At 38.2% G+C, this 25,528-nt stretch overlaps 1 protein-coding gene and 1 long non-coding RNA gene across 2 annotated transcripts in view; one reads left to right on the forward strand and one right to left on the reverse strand.

Annotated features, from left to right (window-relative positions):
- Positions 1-6,163: 6,163 nt before the first annotated feature.
- EPC1 (enhancer of polycomb homolog 1) overlaps positions 6,164-25,528 on the forward strand; it is a 113,402-nt gene continuing 94,037 nt past the window's right edge. The window contains exon 1 of the mRNA XM_025397244.1: positions 6,164-6,866. Within this exon, the coding sequence (XP_025253029.1) occupies positions 6,864-6,866 (3 nt within the window). The 5' untranslated portion in view covers positions 6,164-6,863. The remainder of the gene's footprint in view (positions 6,867-25,528) is intronic.
- The window catches only part of LOC112631773, a 29,007-nt gene continuing 14,346 nt past the window's right edge, over positions 10,868-25,528 (reverse strand). Inside the window, exon 2 of the long non-coding RNA XR_003121191.1 lies at positions 10,868-11,053. This is a non-coding gene — a long non-coding RNA (uncharacterized LOC112631773). The remainder of the gene's footprint in view (positions 11,054-25,528) is intronic.

Genomic DNA, 25,528 nt, shown 5'->3' on the forward strand with positions numbered 1-25,528 from the left:
TGTCCTTGCTTTCAGTCTAATACTACACAACAGCTTAAAAGTAGCTGATTTTTACAGATAAAATGCTTTGAAGATTACTCGCACTAATTTTATTAGAAATTGCATTTAGTTGTGAATAGGCTCATAAAAGAAAGATTTGCATGGAATACTATGCAGCCATAAAAAAGACAAAATCATGTCCTTTGCAGCAACATGGATGGAACTAGAGGCCATTATCCTAAGTGAACAAACTCAAAACATCAAATACCTCATATTCTCACTTACAAGTGGAGCTAAATAATGGATATGTACGGACTTAAAAAGATAGACGTAATAGACACTGGGAACTCCAAAAGACTGGAGGCTGGAATGCGGGTGAGGGTTGAAAAATTACCTACTGGGTACAATATTCACTGTTTGGGCGATGGGTACACTAGAAGCCCGATCTCCATTATTATGCAATATGCCCATGTAACAAACATGGACACGTGCCCTCTGAATCAATAGACTGGGTGCAGTGACCCACTCCTGTAATCCTAGCTCTTTGGGAGGCCAAGGCGGGTGGATTACTTGAGGTCAGGAGTTTGAGACCAGCCTAACCAACATGGTGAAATCCTGTCTTTACTAAAAATACAAAAACAATGAGCTGGGCGTGGTGAAGTGCACCTGTAATCCCAGCTACTCAGGAGACTGAGGCATGAGAATCCCTTAAACCCAGGAGGTGGAGGTTGCAAGAAGCCAAGATCGCACCATTGCTCTCCAGCCTGGGTGACAGAGGGAGACTCTGTCTGTTAAAATAAAATAAAATAAATAAAATAAAATAAAATAAATAACAAAGGTTTAAATGAAGTAGCTGTTTTCTTTTTCTCTCTTGTAAAAAGCAGATCTAGAAGCAGGCCCCTCAGTGGCTGGTGTGAAAGCTCCACAGAACCCAGCTTTCTTCTTTCTATTGAGCTACCCGTAGCACTAAAGAGCTCCCTTTGGTTGACACAATGGAGCACCGGACTCTACCCAGGTGTGGTGACCATCCTCCAAGCCTGAAGAAGGGCAAAGGTAAGAAGCACAAGGCAGCAGCCACTGAGTCAGCCCCCTATAAATACTTTCTTGGAAGCCCAACCAATGGCTTCTGCTTACATCTCACTGGTTAAAACAGTGTCATGCAAAACAGTTTTGGGTGGCACACCCAAAATAAAATGGGATTTTATGAAAAAGAAAGGGAGGAGGGATGTTGGTTAGTTAATGAGTAGTCTCGGCCACACCAGTGGCCACAAACTACTCGCGTGAATGACCTTTCTTGAAAATGCCATGTTGCATCATTTTAGATTGCAGTGGATCAAAGCAATCTAAAATCATGCCACAACAGATAAAGAGTTCTGAAATAAACACTCTTAAGCTCTTGGCTGAAGCAGTGCTTCAAAATTTGATTGCAAAAAAAGGTTAAACTTTTCACTATTCTTAAGAGGAAAAATATAGGGAAATCATAAAGAGTAAAATTAATAGCATTTGCACAAGACTGCACAAAATTTAATAATATTGTATGCATTCATTTATTAGGGCCCACAAACGGAAATCTGACTATTTCCAAGCGGTAACTGTTTCTAATCATTAGGATTGTGAGTTCTGATTTAAACTAAGAATAATATTTTAACTATCTGAATGCAACAAAAATCTATAACTCCATAATTTTAAATCCACAGTTATGAATCCCCAGAACTTTTGAAAACTGAAAGTTTTTTTTGCAAATTGCAGCATCCTCTTTGGTGGCAAAAGCTGACCTGATGCCAGGTGCGGTGGCTCACACCTGTAATCCTAGCACTTTCTGAGGCCGAGGTGGGCGGATCACTTAAGCCCAAGAGTTCAAGACCAGCCTGGGCAACATGCAGAAACCTCATCTTTACAAAAAATACAAAAATTAACCAGGTGTGGTGGCACACCTGTAGTCCCAGCTACTCGGGAGGCTGAGGTGAGAGGATCACCTGAGCCTGGGAGGTCGAGCCTACAGTGAGCCGTGATCATGCCACTGCACTCCAGCGTGGGTGACAGACTAAGATTCTGTCTTTAAAAAAAAAAAAAAAAGTTGACCCAAAATGATGTGGGGCTTCTTATAGTCTTTACTCCATTTAATGTGATTGTAATATTTAGCACAAAAATATTATGGCCTTTGATTATAGCGTGCTGCATGATGTTATTTTTTTTTAACTCAGAAAATTAATCCAAATTCCAAAACAGATCTATATCTACCTCCAGTTCTGTGAGGTAAAGATTTTACAAACTACACTACCCAATTAGTTCACGATTTGATTTGTTTGGAGATTCCTGTTAATATCAAAGCTCATTCAATGGATTACACATCATTGATTTGACCTAACTCCTTTTGTAATTTTTTAAAGTCTTAGATCTAAGAAACTGAACATGTTATTTCTGCCCATGTGCTTGTAGGATTTTGGTTTGCTAACAACCAGTTACTAAATTGAAAAAGGATAACTTTTTAATTCTGATCGTGTTAAATTCTCACTTTAATAATGTTTTGCTTCATTTGTTTTGTTTTGTTTTTTGTTTTTGTTTTTCTTTTTTCTTTTTTTTTTTTTTCTTTTTTTGAGATGGAGTCTCATTCTGTTGCCCAGGCTGGAGTGCAATGGTGCAGTCTTGGCTCACTGCAACCCCTGCCTCCTGGGTTCAAGCATTTCTCCTACCTCAGCCTCCTGAGTAACTGAGATTACAGGTGCCCAACACAACAACCGGCTAATTTTTGTATTTTTAGTAGAGATGGGGTTTCACCATGTTGACCAGGCTGGTCTTGAAACCCTGACTTCAGATGATCCACCCACCTCAGCCTCCCAAAGTGCTGGGATTACAGGTGTGAGCCACTGTTCCCAGCCTCATTTGTTTAAAAAAAAAAAAAAAGTGAGCACTGTTCAACTGATATAAAATGTAGTATTTTTTTAATCAAAAATATCAAAATCAGCACCATTAGAGAAAACTGAGGCAATTCGTTGCCTGAATTCCTCCTTTTCATTTTGTTTGTACTATGTATGATTTGTGTCTTATTCATATTTATTTATGAACTGAGTCATAATCAATGGCTGTAAGTATGTGCGTGAAATATGGATTTTTAAAAGTATAATACCGAAACCCTGTAATGTAGCTATGTAAATTCAAAATTTGCATTGAGGGTTTTTTTCCCTCTACCTTCTCTGGACCTTATCTTTATCAAAACCTCTAAAATCTGGAAGTCCAACGTTCTCTGTCTTAAACACAGAATTCATTTCTGTGGCCTACAAACCTCTGCAGGATCTCTCTCCAGTCTACATTTCTGACTTCATCTGATGCATTTCTTGATGTGCTAAAACCACACTGGCATCATTTCCCTTCCTAGAATGTGCCAAGCTTCATTCTGCCTCAGGGCCTTTGCACATGCTATAGCCTCTTCCTAGACTGTGACTTCTCCGATATTTCTCAAATGTGTCTCCTTGTCATCCTTCAAGTCTAGCTTAAGCCCCACTCCTTTAGAGACAATTTCCTTACCACCTTGTTTATTTATTTCCCTCCCTGTTATTCTCTAACACTGCGCTATTTCTTTTTTTGTTTGTTTGTTTTTTGAGATGGAGTCTCACTCTATTGCCCAGGCTGGAGTGAAGTGGTGTGATCTCGGCTTACTGCAACCTCCACTTCCCAGGTTCAAGTGATTCTCCTGCCTCAGCCTCCCAAGTAGCTGGGATTGCAGGCACCCACCACCACGCCCAGCTAATTTTTGTATTTTTAGTAGAGACAGGGTTTCACCATGTTGACCAGGTGGTCTCAAACTCCTGACCTCAGGTGATTCACCCGCCTCAGCCTCCCAAAGTGCTGGGATTATAGGCGTGAGCCACCGCGCCCAGCCCTGTTTGGTTTTTTAATAGCACTTAGAATAATGTGCAATAATATACACTTGACCCTTGAACAACACAGGTTTGAGCTATACAGGTCCACTTATACACAGATTTTGTTTCAATAAAAGTTACACAGAGTATTCCTGCCTCTCCTGCTTCCCCTTCCACCTCCTCCACCTCTGCCACCCCTGCCACTCCTGAGACAGGAAGACCAAACCCTCCTCTTCTTTCTCCTCTTCAGATACTCAATGTGAGGACAATGAGGAATAAAGATCTTTATGATGATCCACTTCTGCTCAATGAATAGTAAATATATTTTCTCTTCCTTATACTTTCTTAGTAACATTTTCTTTTCTCTAGTTTACTTTATTGTACAAATTCAATATAGAGTACATATGACACACAAAATGTGTGTTAATTGACTGTTTATGTTATTGGTAAGGTCAATAGTAGGTTATTACTAGTTCAGTTTGGGGGAAGTTAAAAGTTACACAGAATATTTGACAGCATGGGGGATTGGCACCCCTAACCCCCACATACTTCAAGGATCAACTGTATTTGTTCACCTGCTATTTATCTGTCTCTCCACTAGATTATGAACTCCATGAAGGAGGAAATAAACTATTTACCTGTTCACTAATATATACATAGCACCAAGCATCATGCCTGGCACATTCTAAGTTCTCAAGAACTGTTTGAATAAACAGTAAAATAATTATTTATCTTATGTATTTCTGTGATAATCTGCCCCGAAGCATTTCATTCTACAAATTATCTTTATCAAAACAAAAACCAAAAATCCCTCGAATTGTGTATATCATGAATATGGTCTCAAAAACTCCAAAGAAAATTATCCCATAGGAAAGCATGTAATCAGAAGTATGTGTATCTTACAAAGTGCACAGAACATCCTAATCTACAGATAATAAAGTATATGAAGGTGTATACACATATGGATGTGCATATCTAGGTATTTTCTTTACCCTGGCTGTTCATTAAATATATCTGACCCCAAGTCTACTCAGATTGTCTACTTCACTTGACAGTAGAACAAAGGCAGGAGATGCAGCCCAAAGAGGGGTCTAGCTCAAATGCTATCTAAATTGGCCAAGGCCCCATGGCGGTAGGTGACCTGTCTAGTTAAAGTTCAAGGAGGTCTCACTAAAAACATAGCGAGTTCTACCTCCTAGCTTATCATGGACAGGCTCTGTTTATTCCAACTGTCCTGTAATTAGCCCTTTTTACTCTCAAAGTATCCTGTGTTAGACGATAAATTCATAGTCACCCTAGCTACATCTTTCTAAGAATGTTACCTATTAAATGCCAGGCAGGGATACCAGACCAACGTGTGTGTATATACATGTATGTGTATGTGTGTGCATATGTGCATGTGTGTGTGTATGTGTGTGGTGTGTGTGGAGGGGGAAGAGATTGTGAAGAATGTAGATCATTCCCCACTCCTTTCTTAATCCAGTTCCTTTAAACCCTGTTCTCTCCTTGACTCATTAGAAAATTTAGTGGGCAAAGAATTTTTACTGACTATGTTAACACATGTATGCAGTATTTAACACACTACAATCTTTGTCGACTTTTCCGACTTTACATTAGCAAGCATAGTCTTGCGTCAGTTTAACGTTCATTTTTTTAAAGTCTTAGACTTTGTCTTTATTTAAAAGCCCAGTTGCAAACACCAAATACCTGACTCAGCTCACAACTAGAGACCGAGCATCAAATTTCCCAGCCCACTTAATTTGAAAGCCTGCCAAGATAGGTGAAAGACCTTATAAATATGTAAAGCAGGAAGTTCAAATTACAGTCAAGTAAATCTCTAGTGATTGATGTTCTTTTCAAAACAATTTTAAAAAACTAATAATGACCAGCACAATTCTAAGACCCTCTTACCAAAGGCTTCCCCTGAATTCAGATTCAATGGTGTACTTTCAGTACTGTATTTATTTTGGATTTTTACCACTTCCTGGAGGCCAGGAGGAGGCACAGTGGGAGGATCCTAAAAAACTCAGTACCACAGCCATTTTGTTTGTAAGGCAGAGTGGTAGAAGTCTGCCAGCCGGTAAAGGTTTTTGAAACAATTTTTAAGGGGGGGCGGGGGAGGGGGCGGGAATATGCCTATTGTTTTCATTTAGCCGCTAAATTCATTATTTTATTTTACTTTTTGCACACATGGTAGTTACTGTGAATAAGAAATTACGTATTTTTTTCCCAAGGAATTAGAGATCTCGGAGCTAAAGGAGTCATGAATTTTGTTCCAGGATGACTGGCTTCTCTAGGTACCCTCATGAGATCAAATTGAAAAAATATTTTGATGGACATAGTTTTTACATGGCCAGGTTTGCATGCGGAGGATCTATCGACGTTTTGGAAAGGAGCAACAATTTGCTCAAGAAAAACATGATAATGCTGTTTTAAAAAGCAAAAACAAAAACAAACAAACAAAAAACCCCACATCCAAGAAGCCAGAGTGCTCCTTCAGATGTTAAAAGGGGCATTCCCCCGAGCTCACAGGCAGCCGTGGGTGCTATTGTCTTGCAGTGTCACTTAATAGCGAGCTTAGACTTTTGTCATTTGGGTGGCTGTGCTTTTAAAAGCCCAGTGTAAAATGGCACACACACTGCATTTTTTTCCGAGCTGCAGGAGGCGGGGGCAGCGGGGGATAGTGCAGACTGTAGGGACACTGCCCTCCCAGCCAATCAGCGCTCGCCTGCTTGCCATCGCAAAGTTGTTAACCCCAGAGTCTTCTGGCTGTGCTGCCTCCTCTGCTTTTAATCTTCTGTGGATATTTCTCCGATTTCTCCCAAACGCCCATAGATCCTGGGGGAAGCCACCCCATTCGGCCGCCGATCATGGAAGAAAGTATTACTTTTTATTTACCAAACATTTTAAAGATGTTGGAAGATCCGTATGCTGCCTGGAGGCTGTTGTTTCTAGAGACACAAGTATCCAGCCTATATTGTTACAATTTTTTTTCAAGAACTGCCGTCTTCTTTGCCTGCACTAATGGTAAGTTTGTAATTTTCACCATTTATGTCATTCAGTCTTCGAAAGAGCCACCGGCTAAAAAGGATTTTCATTGTGTTTCTTCTAACAAAACCAATCTTTGTATTTTTCTTTAGCTTTGATCTCTGCACGTTCTACCTAATCTTGCCTGGTTAATTTTTACCAAGAGAAAAAAAAAATAGTTTTTTTTTCATTGTTAAAGCTAAATGTTTATAATATAAATTATACTTTAATTACTGTGAACTACAGAGGAACTCAGATATTTCAAGATGGACTTGTTTTGTGCCAGTAATGTTGGCAATGCCAAATATGTGCATATCCTCTTTATAAAAATTATGTCTTACCTAATTTGTCCAGGACTCAATTATCAGCAGGCAAACTATGGATATAGTTTTTTTTAAATGGACCTATTGTGGTTCTCTTGATAGATTACTTGGATACAAACTACAGAAAAGCTGCCCTTGGTATAATGAAGGTGGAGGTTGACATAACCGGGTTTATATTAAGTTATGGCTGTTACTAAATAGTGGATCTTTTATTTGCTGATCAGGTCTCAACTTGTAGTCTATGATATTATTTCTTTGAAGCTCTTCATTAGATAATCTTTGCAGATCTTGCTTATTTTTCTCCAATAAGGTACATTTGGGAGACATTTTGTAATTTTTGGCATTTTTCTAATTTTTTTTCTTTTTGCACACGGTGGGAGATCTTTTTTGTTTTGCATTGATCTGTGTTGGTGGCGCTGTAGTGCTCCTCAACAATTTATGTCAGTTTCACTAAAAGAAAAAAGGAAGAAAAAAAAGAGGTGGGGCAAGATTTGATCTATTCTCTTCTCCCTTTATTTTCTTAAAGAAAGTTCATTTTAGTCAGTGGAAATATTCAGTTGTGTTATTTAAATGTTTTCTGTGAACTGTGAACTGTGGTGAGAGCAGACATGTCGTCACAACCAGTCGAGGGAACATCAGGGACAGGCATGCAGTTTGCAGTTGTTTTATCTGATCTGATTTATCATCTCTATATCACAATTATTCAATAATAAGCTGTCGATTTATCTTTTTAGTAACATTTTGCGTTTTCCTTATATTACAAAATTACATGTGTTAGTGTATTTTCAATTTAACCAAACATTTGAGTTTTAGTTCCTTCAACATTGTAAAAGTTGAATTTCATTTTGAACCTAGGGATTTCTTAAATGACTATTCTAAGTTTCTCCTGAGGTTTTTCTAATAAATAGTCATATAATAATTCCTACATTATTATTTGTTTCATTTTGAAATGATACTTCAACTGAATTTACAGATAGCCTTGTTTATAAAATAACAAATATTTTGGAATAAGATAATTTTTTAAGAATATGTGCACAGTTGCTTTTATCTTTAAAAATTTTGATGTTCACATATCTAAATGCAGGATTATATCTTTTCCATCTTTGTTCTTATTGAGAGTTATCTGATTAGAGAACATGGGATTTAGGCCCAAAGCCTCCCAAGAACAAAAATGTGTTACGATCTGACATAGGTTTTACTGGTCTCTGTAAATATTTTAGTTGTTTATGGAGATAGTAAGTGTGCCCTTAGTTCAAAAAGAAAGTGGGACAAATCAGTAACTGAACCCTAAAACATTTTTTTTTGCCACATAAAATAAAAACAACTGAAATAGTATACTAGACCACTTTTCCATAAGATTGAAGAGATTATTTTTTGAAAGAGTGAACATGTCAAGAATTATTATTTAGTGTGTTTATCCACTTTGAAATATGTAAATGCTCGTTTCACTTTTTAATCATTTAACAGGTTGAAGTAAAAGGATGTGTGAAAATGGCTAAAAATAGTATTTCTGATTTTTGTGTCTCTATACTCTATCTACATAACCCTTTCCTTGAACTTCAAAAATAATTATGTATTATGCCCATATTTTGTTTACACTATGCTATAAAAATGTGAAAATGTTCACTGTCACATTTTAGCTATTCGTAAAATGTAAATGCCCCATCAAAGCTGGTTTTTGACATTATAGATTATTTATAGAATGAAATACTGCAGGTGTAAATATATTATCTAACCCTCTGGTTATGCTGGAGAGTTTAGTTCTCTGAAGTTGATCTACCAAATAAAATATACTTTCCAACACATGTATTGCTAAAATAGTCTGCTATTCAGAATGGTGATCATTTTTATTTTATTTAATCTCTGAAAACTAAACATGTGTATATAATGTAGCCCCCTTTTAAAAACAAACTGATGCTATGAAGTCCATATGTAGCTATGCAATGCTCTTTGTTCTCCTACATCATTGACTATTACATCATTGATTATGAAGTAACTATTACAGTTAAATCTTCACTTTTAAAAATCCTTCATATATATTTATATGACAGATAACATTTTATATGTGACTCTTACATCACTATGTATTTAAGGAGGTTGAAATCTATGAGACAAAAACAATTCACTATTTTATATTATTCTCCATTTTAAAATCCACCTTGAGCTTCATTTTAACTCTTGATTCCTTGGACATTAATTTTTTTAATTGATAACATTTTTATAGAAATTATAGAAATTATAGAAAGTTCATGAGCTTGGTGTGATTGTGATTAGAATTATAACAAATTTTTTTACTAAAAACCTTTATTTATTAAATTTAGTAGATAGAGAACTAACTCAGTCTTTCATGGTAACAGTTGCTAGACCATGGACAATAAAAAATTATTTTTTAAAAATCCCAAAATGCCATTTTAGTCAACAGTTACATACTTATTTCTTTCTTGCACACCAATTTTATCAGATAATAGCAAGTAGCAAAATTTACTATATTGTCATATCATTTTTCTCATCCTGCCCATCCCTCTGATGGAGGCAGGGGTTAATGAGTAGTGAAATAACCAAAAAACAGGTTGCAGAAAGCAGAAAGAAATCATGCCAAAGACATGGAGATCTGTAAATCAAACTCCAAACAATAAACCTCAGAAAAACGAACTTGAAATTATGGAGCTCGATCAATAACAGATAAACTGACAATTATATTAAGACAATGTAATGACCCAATTCAATTTCCTAATTTATTAACTTACATTCATTAGTATTGTTAAAGACTGAGGAAGTTTCAGGTTAGCCAAACTCATTAGGTAATAGGTAATGGTAGGGTGAGGAAACAAAGGGAAGAAAGATTTAGAGATGTTAAGGTGACCAAACATAAAATGCTAAAAATATTAGCCAGGGCTCATCTAATCTACCTTGGAATGAATTTTTTTAAAAGAAGAAAATATAAATTAAAATTCTATCCTGTGAAATCACATACAATATAAACCTGAAATTGTCTGTTTCCAATTCTGCCCACTTCTTGTGCATATTTGCCTCTGTTATTTGCTAGATGTGTTACTACTTTCCATAAGACGATACAGATACACTGCTGTCCTCAGCATGGTTTTGCAAAGGAAAACAAGAGGAAAATGATACACAAAATGTGTGTTTGTGTTAGGACTTTGCTTTTGATCTTTCCAAAATGATTATCAAATGGAGAATCTAAAGGGAAAGTAAAGCAGATGTATAATTTTATAAATATTTTTATGAAAAAGTTAAAAGTAGATGTTATACTTGATTTGCTCAACATTTGTTTTTATTTTTATTCGGGGGTTTGTTTATTCTAGATCCTCCCCCATCCATTATGTATCATTCTGAAAAGACGCTAGGGTGCAATATTAAGTAAAAGAAGGCAAGGATTCCTGCTGTAATGGAGTCTACACTCCAACGTGGTTCAGAGTTCTAAAGACACTTTCAATCTAAAGTCTTGATGTGTGAGGTTCCCAAAGGAAAGCCAAAAAATATTTTTAAAATTTAGATCTGTTTAAATAGGATTTGACAAGTGGTATTCCATTGAAGGACCATTATTCGGGCATCAAGTACTCACATATTGGGGTTGGGAGAGGATGTAGCCCTTAAGCTTTAGATATAACCCAAACAGATGCTACAGATGGTTGCCTAATACAAATTCCTATTGCAAAATGAGAAATAAAACTTTGACATATTGGCTAGAGAAAAGAAATGAAGAGAGGATGACTCTGGTAGTAGGAGTTTTGTGCATGTCCCTGTGGGATCAATTTGATGAAAACATTTTCTAAAACATGGTAAGGCCTCATTTTTCACATTTTGCTCACAGTATCATCAAATAAACATCAAGGTAAATATAAACTGTGAAGATGAAGCAGGGAAATAAAATTAGTATTGAAGTATTATATTAGAACTAAAATTTTTATTTTAGAACCTTCTGTAATAATTTCTAATGGTATATATAACAGAAATTTTAAAAATAAAAACAGATATTTTAATTTATGAAAATAATATAATTAGACACTTAGCTAATGGTTAATTAGTTAAACATATCAGGTATGGAGCAGGAAAGTAAGACTGATGTTATTTCTATACAGATGAATTGGAGGAGAAGGAACTATTTATTAAGGAATCTCTATGTGGGTTAAGATGATCTCAGGAATAAAGTTACCAGATTATTGTGTCATACAGCCAATTAATCTATAGTAGCTGGATGTGTTATATTATTTAGTTTGCTTTCATACTAACATAGAACCCTCCTGATAGTGGCATAAAAAATAAAGATATTTATTTTTTCAACTAAATGAATAATCAGGTGGCAAGTGAGTTCTAAATTTGGTTCAATAGTGAGTTCTAGGTTTGGTTCAACAATGTTATTAAGTTCCTTTAACCTTTTACGTTGCCATAACATCAGCAATGTCTGTCCTCATAGTCACGAAGTGGCTGCCGCTGACGCAGGCATCATATCCTAATATTAAAATATCCAAAGTGAGGAGAGTTACTCTTATTCATCTTGTTGTAAGGGGAGAAATCCTTTTTCAGAAGCCCCATAGCACAATGTTTCTTAGAGCTCATTGGCCAAGTTTGTAGGACGTGCTCACACCTAAACCACTCACTGACAAGGGGACTGAAATTACCAGGATTGGTTTAACTAGGGAAGATGCTTAGAAGGGTGAACACCTGCTTAATATTTACAGTTCAATAAGGTTAGCACTTAATTGCTTTGCATAAACTTGAACTGTTTTGTATAAACATTCTTCAATGATTAAAACATTAGTATCTGTTTTCTCAGTGGCCAGATATGTCACTCGTGGGCTAATTTTAAAAATAACAAAAACAACATTTGATTAGAGATTACTATGTTCCAGTCTCTAGCCTAAACGCTACCTCTATCTCGTTAAATCCTCACACAAAATTAGGAGATAGGGCAATTATTATACCCCATTTGCAGTCAAGGAAACTGAGGCATAGAGAGGTTTATACCCCTGAGGCTAGGCCCATGTTACATAGAAATGAAAAAGCTAGAGTTTGAACTTGGGAAGTCTGAAATCAGAGCCTGTGTACTTACCTCCTCTTCTTTACTATCACATGAGATATTTGTAAAATTGGTGTTCTCTAACTGTTATTTTATTTTATTTTATTTTATTTTATTGAGGCCGAGTTTCGTTCTTGTCACCCAGGCTGAAGTGCAATGGCGCAATCTCAGCTCATTGCAACCTTCACCTCCTGGGTTCAAGCGATTCTCCTGCCTCAGCCTCCCAAGTAGCTGGGATTACAGGTGCCCGCCACCACACCCAGCTAATTTTTTTTTGTATTTTTAGTAGAGATGGGATTTTACCATGTTGGTCAGGCTGGTCTCGAACTCCTGATCTCAGGTGATCACCCACCTCGGCCTCCCAAAGTGCTAGGATTATAGGCATGAGCCACCGCGCCCAGCCTGACTTGTATTTTAAATGCGCTCTATGATATTACTGTTGAATCTTCTGGTTAATTTATTACTTTGTAAATCTAACGATGTTTTCCTAGAATGAGTAATTGGCCTTCTGATTTATCAGTCATATACAGATGAAATTTTGTATGTTGAATTTGCGTTCGATAGATTTGTACTTGTACATTACCTCCTCTCTTCAGGAACATCTCATGAAATTCTTTCACACTAATTTTTACAGGGAAAAGAAGATCAAAGCCTAGAGATTCAGTGAGGCCTTATTGAAGTGGGTAAATTCATGATTCATAACATTAGGTCGAGATGGAATATTGGCATCTATTTCACAATGTATAAGGCCAATTGTATGTACTGAAATGTTTCAGTCCTCATAACTTTGGCATATATGGAAGCTTTCACCTCTGGGACATTTTGAGGGGTTTTGTTGTACTCTAGATCAGTGGATCTCAAACTTTGGTGTGCCCTAGAATCACCTGGATGGCTTATTAAAACACAGATTGCCAGGCCCCCGCCACAAGAGTTACAGGTTCAACTGGCCTGTGGTGGGGCATGAGAACTGTCATTTCTAAGTTCGCAGATGATGAGATGCTGTTGGTCCAGGCAACAATATTTGAGAACACTGCTCTAGAGTATCAGATACTGTCTGCCATGATAAGTATTTTGGCTTTGAAGTATGGATTGTAAACTTTGAAAGGGTGTCATTTAATATTTGGCAAAAGAAATTAATAAATAGGATGGTCAGGGTAGGCTGATTGAAAAGGTGAAAGCTGAGCAAAGACTTGAAAGAGGCTTTTTTTTTTTTTTTTTTTTTTTTTTTTTTGAGATGGCGTCTCCCTCTGCTGCCCAGGCTGAAGTGCAGTGGTGCCATCTTGGCTCACTGCAACCTCTGCCTCCTGGTTTCAAGCAGTTCTCCTGCCTCAGCCTTCCTGAGTAGCTGGGACTACAGCGCCATCCCACCCAGCTAATTTGTGTGTGTGTGTGTGTGTGTGTGTGTGTGTGTGTGTGTATTTAGTAGAGACGAGGTTTCACCATTTTGGCCAGGCTGGTCTCGAACTCTTGACCTCAGGTGATCCACCCGCTCGATCTCCCAAAGTGCTGGGATTACAGTCATGAGCCACCACGCTTGGCCATGGAGGATTCTCCTTATACTTTAGCGTTAATATCACATTTAAAATTTATTTGCCAATGATTCATGAATGTATTTTTAACTTTTTAAAATAGCACTCATACTTTACAAATGATTTTTTTCAAAGTAGGTAAAAGTAGAGTTTAGTTTTGCTCAATATCAAGGTCCATCGGTGAAAGACCTGAATCTGTGTCATTTTGCTGTTCTTCTCAAGATTTTATTCCACCAACCACCAATGCCCCATGTTCACTAGTAGGACATAGTATCCATGAGACTGAGAAAGGGAGGCTGCCATGCCAATGACCTATATTTAGCTCTGAAACTCAGGCCACTGCTCCAATCCACTGGAAACTCTCCATCCTCCAAGATAGAGGTCACAATCCCCAGTTGAAAAACACTGCAACATGCCAAAGAATGAAGAGGACCATTTCCAAGAGTTTAATTGCTTTGTGTTTCCATTATTAAGCTATGAGACTTCAGAAATTTTTAATTCTGAAGGTGTTCATTCATTTTTCAAGAAACAAATTGCCAACCTAAATGAGGGAGGAAAAAATCAGCAAATTCCATGTCCTTTCTATCCTCAGAAGCCATTATAAGCTTCAAGCCATCCTTCCATACCATTGGAGGTCTTCTTAAGAAGCTGGTATGAAGTATCCTGAAGAGGCATAAGTAGTAAGTTTGGGCTAGTGTGGTCTAGTATTAAAAAGAGTCATTCAGCACCTATTTAATAGTAGACTCAGATCATTTAAAATTGCCTAAAACTCCACAACTGTGCTGTCCAATACAGTACTCACTAGTAACATGTGACTATGTGTATTTAAATTTGAATTAATTTAAATTTTAAAGTTCATTTTCCCAGTCACACTATCCACATTTCAGTTGGTCCATAGCTACACCCAGGTAGTGACTACCATATTGGACAGCACAGGTTTATAGCACATTTCCATGACTGCCCAAAGCTCTATTGAACAGTCCTGGTCTAGAATGATCCTGGGTCCTTCAGATCATGTGAGGCTCACACTCTTGCGCCAGTGGTTCTCAACTCTGCCTGTATGGAAAATCACCCAGAAACTTAAAAACAAAATGTCTATGCCCTACCCTAAAAAGTTCTGGTTTAGTTGGACTGGTTGGGATCTGGAAATAAGAATTTCCCAAAGTTGTCCATGGGATCGTAGCAGTCAGGGTTGAGAATTGCTAAGTTATACAGACAGGCTGACGGCTATTGAAGCAAGCCACTAAACCAAAAACTTGGGGGAGGTTTTTGTAGACTTGCCAGGCTACTTCTCATCTCCATCTTTCAAAACCTACAATCCATCTCCTAGAAGGTGAGGGAGGCCCAGACCTAAATAAAGATTAACGACGTTGAAACCAGTTCTGTGGAGTGAAGCAATAAACTGACTGCCTAATGAACATAAACTTTTGCTGGAAGAAAACCAGCCCTGTAACTTCCTCTTCAGTTATGATGCCCTTCAGAGTGAGTTTTATATTATTGAAAGGCTATTCAGAAGTTAATTCTAGTCTTTAAAATATATATATAAAGTTTTTAACTTATATATTCAAAGTAGTAGTTCTCCATTATGTTTTAAAATTTAGTATACAAATCTTATCACATTCATAAATCTTGCAACTTTTAGAAATCATGATCCTTTAAATAATATCTGGTCTTATCTGTAGCATGACTTAATTAAACACCTCCCAAATTTTAACACTGAATTTATAAATTTCGTACATATAATTGCCTTCTTTAGTACTTTGTAAACATTTTCAAGAAGCTAAAATCTTACAGATCTAATAATTTAACTTCTAAACATGGTAACTCTTAAGTTCGCTCTAATGTTTCAATAATACACATAAACTTAGTAAGAATTCTGCTTGAAAGTCTAATAGGCTGACCTCCTATTCCATTAGGTCAAGTGTTCTTAAATAGTACAATTACTTACACTAAAAAAATATTGCAGTACTTTCGACAGCACATTCTAAATCTTTCTGGAGTTAAAATATGCTTACCTGTTAAAAAAAACCGTTATGACCTACCCAAACAATTTGGGGTGTTACCTTCCCCAGTGAATTTTTTGGTCTGCCTTCTTAGCTTGTTCAAATTTTTTGACGAATAGTGGTTTTGGTTTGAATACAACTAGATCCTTGTCTGAGACACTGATGGGGTGTACTGAGCCTTATTTATATTTACTGGTTTTTTTATATTAAAAAAAGATATTCTGAAGGCCTACTTGTCTTAGATATTGAGTCATATCATTACTTATTTTCAAGTCAGGTTAGAATCTATGGCTAAGTCAGTCGAAAAATACCTGGATTTTGCACTTCCTATCCTTTTAGAATATGTAGCTGTCTTTTATCTCTAAACCTACACACCTTTGAACTTGGCAGAATGTCATATTCTTCCACATTGTCTCGTAGGGCAATCAACTCTTCCAGATATTTCTGCTCCTTGACTGACTGAATTTCTCTCATTGCTTTGTCTGGCTATGTGGTCACAAGTTCCAATGTTATTCTATTGACAAGGTTTTTTAGCTTCCAGAATAGCTGACCAGAAGCCTCTCCATCCACATTTCTATTGCAGACATTAGGAGAACACTTAAAGTATACGGCTTTGTCTGATCTGTTCCGAGTTCCTAACTTTGCCCTTTACTACCAATTGTCCAGGCCCCCAGTTTCTTCTTCTATCAAACAAGGTAATATTACTTAACCTCACATGGCTGTTGTGAGAACTCAATGAGTTAGTGCATCTAAAGTGCCTTGAATAGTGCCAGACTTGCCATAAGTACTCAAGATGTGCTCTAAGTTCTGTATTTCTTAGGCAAACCTGATTTCAGAGATCAAAATGGGCCTTACACAGTGCTATGGGAATTTAAAAGATCATCCCATTCAGGAGTATGGATTTTGCAGTATTAAAGATGCTCGCTGGAATAGATCATTATCTTCTCCAAGTACTCTATTAATGAGTCAGATAGAATATAAGGTTTATTATCTGCTTTTCTTTCATTAAATAAATCTTTATTGAATTTCTACTACATTAAAAAAAAAAAAAAAAAAACTGCCATGAGCCATAAAGAAGAAGGTAGTTTTGACTGGAACCTTGAAGGATGGGTAGACTTTCAACATATAAAAATTGAGAGAAGACCTTCCAGGTAGACAAAGCAGTGTGGGCATATGCAAGGATGGAAGAACGCACATGACTTTGGGAAACGCAGCTAGAAGTCAGTGCAGATAGAGAGTAAGCTATGATGTGCAGAGGTTAGACACCGGGAGAGATAGGTCCATGAGAGTAGCTTGGACTAACACAGCGAGGGTTTGGAATCCCAAGCTGGGGAACGTAGAAATCAGGCATTGCCCAGAGAACACCAGTTCAAATGCTTGTGTCAATTGCCAGAAAATGATGAAGGGATAAATAAAGAGGGAATTACTTCTTTCTTTTATTTGTCTGTTAACCCATGTGGCATTATGGAGGAAAACTCCAACAGTCTGGGTCTCTTGCCAGGTAAGTTTTGATAGGGAGAGTAAAGAGAAGTAGTAAAGGTTGGAAGTTTCGGACAATTTTCGGTAAGTGTGGACACTGGACAGCAGGGGGCAGCATAAGGGCACCAAAAAGTTGAAAGATGCAGAAGACATTCGCTTATGTAACATTTCCTGACAATTATGAGTTTACATTTATAAGGCTACTTATATTAGTAACTTAGCATTCTTCTCCCAGAAATGAACAGAGATTGACAGAGAAAAGAAGAAAAATAACAGTTGCACTATATTAGGCTGGCTAACAGCAGAATGGCACTGCTGTTTATTTGAGAGGATAGAAACAGGCAGCTGTCTGCTTATTATTTCCTTTCAAATAAATACAAACTCAGAATTCAATGCAAATGTGTACATTTCAATTGGAAAACACACCTTTATATGACTTTACGATTTTGCATTTTTTAAAATACATTTATTCGGCTGTACTGTATTCACAAGTTTTCCTAGTGAAAAAGTGGGGAAACTTGAAAAAATATATATAATTTTAAAATAAATTGAAAGTTTAATATACATGTTATTTTATATGCCAAATATATGGAATTGTAAATTTTGAATTTTTATGATTATGAAATTTTCTGGACTTTTAAATAACTTTTTTTCTTTATGTCTAAAATTCAAAACTATCTATATTTAATCAGATTTTTTTAGTGAAATTCATCTCTTACTAACCTTTTTAAAAGTTTCTTCAGCTTATTGTTTTAAAAAAGTTTGGGGCCGGGCACGGTGGCTCATGCCAGTCTTTACATTAATAAGAATAGCATAAGGCTGGGCACGGTGGCTTATACCAGTAATCCCAGCACTTTGGGAGGCCAAGGCAGGCAGATCACTTGAGGTCAGGAGTTTGAGAACAGCCTGGCCAACATGGTGAAACTTCTACTAAAAATACAAAATTTAGCCAGCTGTGGTGGCTAGCGCCTGTAATCCCAGCTATTCGGGAGGCTGAGGCAGGAGAACTGCTTGAACCCAGGAGCCGGAAGTTGTAGTGAGCCATGATCGTGCTGCTGCACTCAAGCCTGGGCAACAGAGCAAGACTCTTTCTCAAAAAATTAAAAATAAATACATACATACATACATACATAGTTTGGATGGTTAATGATATTAAGAGTGGAAAACTGGAAAGTTCCACGTAGATTTTTTTTAGCTCTGGAATTTGCCTTGGCAAAAGCTGCATTATACTCACCTGAAATCTCTCTCTCCAATTTGTGAGGAAGATGGTAGCACACTGCTTCATACCTTCACACTTAAGGAGAAATCTCTCTGTCTGTGTTCCTTCATGATTCTTTCAATGTCTGTCACACGTTTGAAGGTTGTGATCACTGTGTGGGTTGCACTTTGTGTGCTGCTTTTGTTCTCTTATTTTGCTTTTTTATATATACTTCTTTGCATGTATTATATAATACCTCATATTTATCACTTTAAATGGCCAAATAAATTGGTGGCAGACTATTCTTATGATTATTGAATACTGATTTCCAGTTTTAATAAGGAAAATCTGAAACAATGAATACATTTGGGGATTAAGCTGGTTAACATGAAACTTTATTCTTCAGTATCATAATTGAAAATAAATTACTCTGTAAAGTAACTTCATGAAAAATTACCTATATTTTTCATTGTAATCATTTGTAAATCTGGGCATATAAAGTTATCAAATTATTTAAAATGTTACCTTTCAAACCAGAGTTTACAAGCAGGGTGTGCCTGCTTGTGTTTATAAGAAGTAAGTTCACTAAGGGCAAGAACAACATTTTCTTTTATATTTCCCCTGGCATATAGTACAATGCTTTTGCACAGAGGTGGGGCCCAATAAACAAAACAAGGTTAGAAAAAACTTATTAAAGCATCATACAAAACATAAACATGTTTTGTAATGTAGATTTAAAAGTACTCTTGTTGTTGTTGTTTTTAGGCTGAGTTTCGCTCTTGTTGCCCAGGCTGGAGTGCTGTGGCATGGTCTCAGCTCACTGCAACCTCCTCTTCCCGGGTTCAAGCGATTCTCCTGCCTCAGCCTCCCAAGTAGCTGAGATTACAGGCATGTGCCACCACGCCATGTTAATTGCATATTTTTAATAGAGACGGGGTTTCACCATGTTGGTCAGGCTGCTCTCTAACTCCTGACCTCAGGTGATCTACCCATCTCGGACCCCCAAAGTGCTGGGATTACAGGTGTGAGCCACCACACCCGTCCCTTTTTTTTTTTTTTTTTTTCCTTGAGACGGAGTCTCCCTCTGTTGCCTGGGCTGGAGTGGTGCAGTGGCATGATCTTGGCTCACTGCAACCTCTGCCTCCCGAGTTCAAGCGATTCTCCTGCCTCAGCCCCCAAGTAGCTGGGATTACAGGTGTACACCACCATGCCTAGTCAATTCCCTTTTTTTTTTTTTTTTTTTTTTCAGTAGAGACAGAGGTTTCACCATGTTGGCCAGGCTGGTCTGGAACTCCTGACCTCAAATGATTCACCTGCCTCAGCCTCCCAAAGTGCTAGGATTACATGCATGAACCACTGTCCCCGGCCTAAATGTACTCTTCATACTTCCGTCATATGTTTCAAATAGTTAAACTGGTTAAAGTGCGACTGTTATTGTTCTTCTTGTTGGTATTTTTCTCAGTGCCTAAATAAGACTGTGTTAATTATTTTCTTACATAGAAATTCTCCTCACTTTCCAGTGAAACTATCAGACTAATTGCAGATCTTTTATTACTAGAAGGTTATTTTGATCTGCTTTAGCCTTTATTCTAAAGTTTGCATCTTTTCATATTAATTCTGAATCCTTGGTATCTAGTTTTAGTAACATATTTGTAAACAACACTGATTCCTGAAATCACATTTGACCACACTTAAGGCAGAGCTATTTCCACTAACCACCCTATAAGAACATTTTGTTTAAGTGTCAAGTGTCACCAATTACTAACTAATAGGCCATAACCTCTCTGACTCAGTGATTGAAATTACGTTGTCTAGGGCATATCTTCCAGAACTTTTTCTCTTATACTCCTCGTAAGTGCTTTTTTTTACTATGTAAACCAGGGGTATCCACTCTTTTGGCTACCGTGGGCCACATTGGAAGAAGCAGAATTGTCTTGAGCCATAAAATATACAAACGCTAGCTGATGAGCTATTTTTTAAAAATCGCAAAAACATTCTCGTAATATGTTAAGAAAGTTTATGAATTTGTGCTGGGCTGCATTCAAAGCTGTCCTGGGCTGCGTGTGTCCCACAGGCCACAAGTTGGAAGGTTGCAGGTTGGACGAGCTTGATAAATATATAGTTAGAAAATACTAAAGGCATAGTTTCTTTAGAAATCACATGTCTCAAAGTAAATTATCTTTGAGAGTTGAAAGAGTTGGGAAGGGTCGAGTCTTTTCAAAGCTGAGGAGATAGAAGCCCAGGGAGATTAACATCAAGATCATTCAACTAGGTGAGCCAGGATTGAAACTTACATTTTTTTTAAATAAAAGCTTGCAAATAACTACGTAATACAGTTAAGGTAACCTAGCATGGATTAATTTTTAATTCATTGATGACTCTAATTATAAACATGTCACATGGCTTAAAAAAATTTTTGCTTTTTAAAAATACCCTTAGTAACCAACATGATGGGGACGGGCACAGTTGCTCATGCCTATAAGCCCAGCGCTTTGAGAGGCTGAGGCAGGCGGATCACCTAAGGACAAGAGTTTGAGACCGGCCCAGCCAACATGGCGAAACCCCATCTCTACTAAAAATATAAAAATTAGCTGGGTGTGCTGGTGGGCACCTGTAATCCTAGCTACTTGGGAGGCTAAGGTAAGAGAATCACTTGAACCCGGGAGACACGGGTTGCAGTGAGCTGAGATCACACCATTGCACTCCAGCCTGGGTGACAAGAGTGAAACTCCATCTCAAAAAAAAAAAAAAAAAACCAACATAATGGACACAATACTATTATAAAATGAGACTTTTTCTCTGCACATAAAAGGGTTTTGTTTTTTATTCCCACTGAGAATTAAGAAAAAGAGAATATTTTAAGAAAGACCATTATACAGAGGATAGTTCAAAATTCATGCTGAACAGCTATTGCTTTTCAAGTAGATTGTGCAAGTTTAGCTATTTGAAAAAGCACAGTTATTGGAACAACTCAAGAAAACAAAGGCAAAAAGAGTTCTGTTAAGACAGAAGAAGGGAAACTATATATTGGAAATACACACAATAGTGTCCCCTACAAGCCTGGTGTAAAGAAGCTTATATATACATGTGTGTGCACACTAGTATTTTTGGGAATTGAAAGAGAAAGGATAGGGTTTGAGAATTTATTTAAGAAGGAACGCTTTTTTAAAAATTCAGAATAGCATTTCTTTCTCTTAAAGGTCTAGGTTTTTAGTATTTTTGTTCAAGGGAAAGAATGACTGACAGCTAGTATAAACCCAGCTTAGCATTTATGTTAAAATGAAGGTAATTAGAACCTGGCTCAGAATACTCAGGGGCAACTGACTTTCTACCCTACACTGAAAATTATTCCTTACTCTTTCTTCAAGAAAAAATGGGCTGGGCATGGTAGCTCAAGCTTATGGTCCCAGCACTTTGGGAGGTCAAGGCAGGCAGATCTCTTGAGCTCAAGAGTTCGAGACCAGCCTGGGCAACATGGTGAAAATACAAAATTTTCTCTGCAAAAAATACAAAAATTAGCCAGGTGTGGTGGCACATGCCCGTAGTCCCAGGTACTCGGGAGGCTGAGGTGGGATGATTGCCTGAGCCTGGGAGATCAAGGTTGCCAGTGAGCCGAGATTGTGCCACTGCACTCTAGCCCAGGTGACAGAGTGAAACCCTGTCTCAGAAAACAGAAGACAAGAAAGAAAGAAAGGGAGNGGAAGGAAGGAAGGAAGGAAGGAAGGAAGGAAGGAAGGAAGGAAGGAGGGAGAAAAATGCAAGACTGGGCATGGTGGCTCACGCCTGTAATCCCAGCACCTTGGGAGGCCAAGATGGGTGGATTGCTTGAGTCCAGAGTTAGAGACCAGCCTGGGCAACATGGTGAAAACTCATCTCTACTAAAAATACAAAAATCTAGCAGGGTGTGGTGGCATGCACCTGCAGTCCCAGCTATTTGAGAGGCCAAGGTGGGAGGTTGGCTTGAGTCTGGGAGGTAGAGGTTGCAGTGAGCTGAGATTGCACCACTGCACTCCAGCCTGGGCAATAGAGCCAGACCCTGTCACAAAAAAAAAAAAGAAAAGAAAGAAAGAAGGAAGGAAGGAAGGAAGGAAGGAAGGGGAAAATGCAGTTCAGGTGACAGAGCAAAACTCTGCCTCAAAAAAGAAGAAGAAGAAGAAGGAGAAGGAGGAGGAGGAGGGGAGGAGGAGAAGGAGGAGGAGGGGAGGAGGAGGAGGAGGAGGAAAAATGCTCAGCTTTTTTGTGAAATAATAATAATAATGGCAATGTCTAATACTTACTGAAATCTTATTATGATGACTGGTGCTGAAGCTGTCTTATAAGATTTTGTGGCCAGGCTCAGTGGCTCACGCCTGTAGTCCTAGCACTTTGGGAGGCCGAGGCAGGCAGATCACCTGAGGTCAGGAGTTCAAGACCAGCCTGACCAACGGACAGAAACCTCATCTCTATTAAAAATACAAAATTAGCCAAGCGAGGTGGTGCATGCCTGTAATCCTAGCTACTCAGGAGGCTGAGGCAGGAGCATCGCTTGAACCTGGGAGGCAGAGGTTGCGATAAGCCGAGATTGTGCCATTGCACTCTAGCCTGGGCAACAAAAGTGACTCTGTCTCAAAAAACAAACAAACAAACAAACTTTGTAGAGATTAAAAGATAGTGCTTGTGAAATACCCATCCCGAAGTAAAAACTCACAGAATTTGGTTACATGAATTATTTATTGATTCCAAACAACTGTAGAGGAGCAAAAAAAATATGACTTCCAGGTTTTTTGGCTGGGCTATGAATAAATTGACACAAGACAGACTAACAAGAGAAAAACCATACTTAATTATGCACATACATCCCACAAAATATGAGACTCAAAGAGGAATCAGATGATGGAAGCTTGTATAGCATCCTTAGCTACAGAAAAGAATAGGATGGGGGCTTTTGATGGTGGTGGGTGGTGGGGAGCACACAAATAATGGGAGGGTGAGGGGAGAAATTGTATGGTGAATAAAGATTGTCCTGTTATGCATATAAAATGGTCTCTTAGGTAATAAAAATTTGTCTGGAACAGCCCTCTTCCTGTTACGGATGCTTTTACTAATATAGATTTCCTTTACAGACGCAAATTTCTTTACAAAAGTATAGCAGAAATACAGGTTCAGTAGCTGGCTACTTGCAGAGTTCACTTAATAAGGAGGTGTGGTATAAAGAAAGTGACTTTTTGTTCCAAAGCTAGCTTAGGGGAAGAAGTACAGGCTTCCTGCCTTAAGGGTACTGCTTCACTTCTGGAGCAGAAAGCAGACACTTTTAAAAGGGGGCCTAACATGAATGGCACACAGTGGAGGAAGCAAGCAGGTGGGGTATCCATGTGCTAGTTTGGTGCCTTATCTACCAGGCAGTTGAGTTGGCATCTTCATGGGCCAAAAATTATCCAGGTGGGAGAGAGTTTTGTAGCAGGCATACTGTATTAGTTTGCTCTTGCATTGCCATAAATACCTGAGACTGGGTAATTTATAAAGAAAAGAGATTTAATTGGCTCATGCTTCAGTAGGCTTTATGGGAGGCATGGTCCTGGCATCTGCTCGGCTTCTGGGGAGGCCTTAGGAAACTTACAGTCATGGTGGAAGGTAAAGGGGAATGAGACTCTCATAGCCAGAGCAGGAGCAAGAGAGAGAGAGAGCAAGCGGGGAGGTGCTACTATGCTTTTAAACAACCAGATCTCATGAAAACTCACTCACTGTCACAAGAACAGAACCAAGAGGATGGTGCTAAATCATTCATGAGAAATCCACCTCCATGATCCAAGCAGCTACCATCCAACCTCACCTCCAACATTAGGGATTACAGTTCAACATGAGATTTTGGCAGGGACACATATCTAAACTACATCACATGCTTCTGTTACCAGAAAGGAGTCCCAGTCCAGACCCCAAGAGAGGGCTCTTGAATCTCGTGCAAGAAAAAATTCAGGGCAAGGCCACAGAGTGAAATGAAAGTGAGTTTAGAAAGCAAAGTAACAAAAGAATGGCTACTCCACACACAGAGCAGCCCCAAAGGCTGCTGGTTGCCCGTTTTTATGGTTATTGCTAAAGTATCTTCTAAACAAGGGTGGATTATTAATACCTCCTTTTTTTTAATTTAATTTTTTTTTTTTTTTTTTGAGATGGAGTCTTGCTCTGTCGCCCAGGCTGGAGAGCAGTGCCATGATCTCGGCTCACTGCAAGCTCAGTCTCCCGGGTTCTCGCCATTCTCCTGCCTCAGCCTCCCCAGTAGCTGGGACTATAGGCACCCGCCATCATGCCCGGCTAATTTTTTGTATTTTTGGTAGAGACGGGGTTTCCCCGTGTTAGCCAGGATGGTCTCGATCTCCTGACCTTGTGATCCACCCGCCTCAGCCTCCCAATAAAACATGTTGCAGTAAAGAAGTTGGATAAAACCCACCAAAACCAAGATAGTGATGAGAGGGACCTCCACTACACTACCACCAGCATCATGACAGTTTTCAAATGCAACATGTTTTATTGGTAAGGTCTTTATGACCTGTATCTTGTGCCAACCTCCTATCTCATCCTGTGACTTAGAATGCCTTAAGTGTCTAGGAATGCAGCCCAGTAGGTCTCAGCCTCATTTTACCCAGCCCCTACTCAAGATAGAGTTGCTCTTGTTCAAACACCTCTGACATTTGGGGCTGTAAATTGAATATTATCTCTCAAAGCAGTCTCCTGATGGGTGAGAGTTCCACTCTGGAGCTTGGAAGCACGTAGATGAACTTGCCCTGTAGGGGGTGTCTGGTGATGGGGAAGTAAAAGGTTATAATTGCATTTCTAAATGTCTAAGTAGGAAGTGGGGTACAGGGAAAATGCACAAAAGAGAAAAGAAGAGAAAACAGTAAACTATAATCGTAACTTTTTCTATTTTTCTTAGAAAAAGGGGGGTATTCTATAACAAAGGATGGCTTTTCAGTACTACTACTGTATCTGCAACTTCTCAGAATAAGCAGCTCAAATATGCCAAAGAAATATATCTTGGGGGTGGCATATTCCGGTCTCCCACTGTCATATTTTGGAGTTATATGTCCTGATCCCCAACACAATGCCTGCAGATAGGCA

Source organism: Theropithecus gelada, chromosome 9 (genome assembly GCF_003255815.1).
Source record: "Theropithecus gelada isolate Dixy chromosome 9, Tgel_1.0, whole genome shotgun sequence".
NCBI lineage: Eukaryota > Metazoa > Chordata > Mammalia > Primates > Cercopithecidae > Theropithecus > Theropithecus gelada.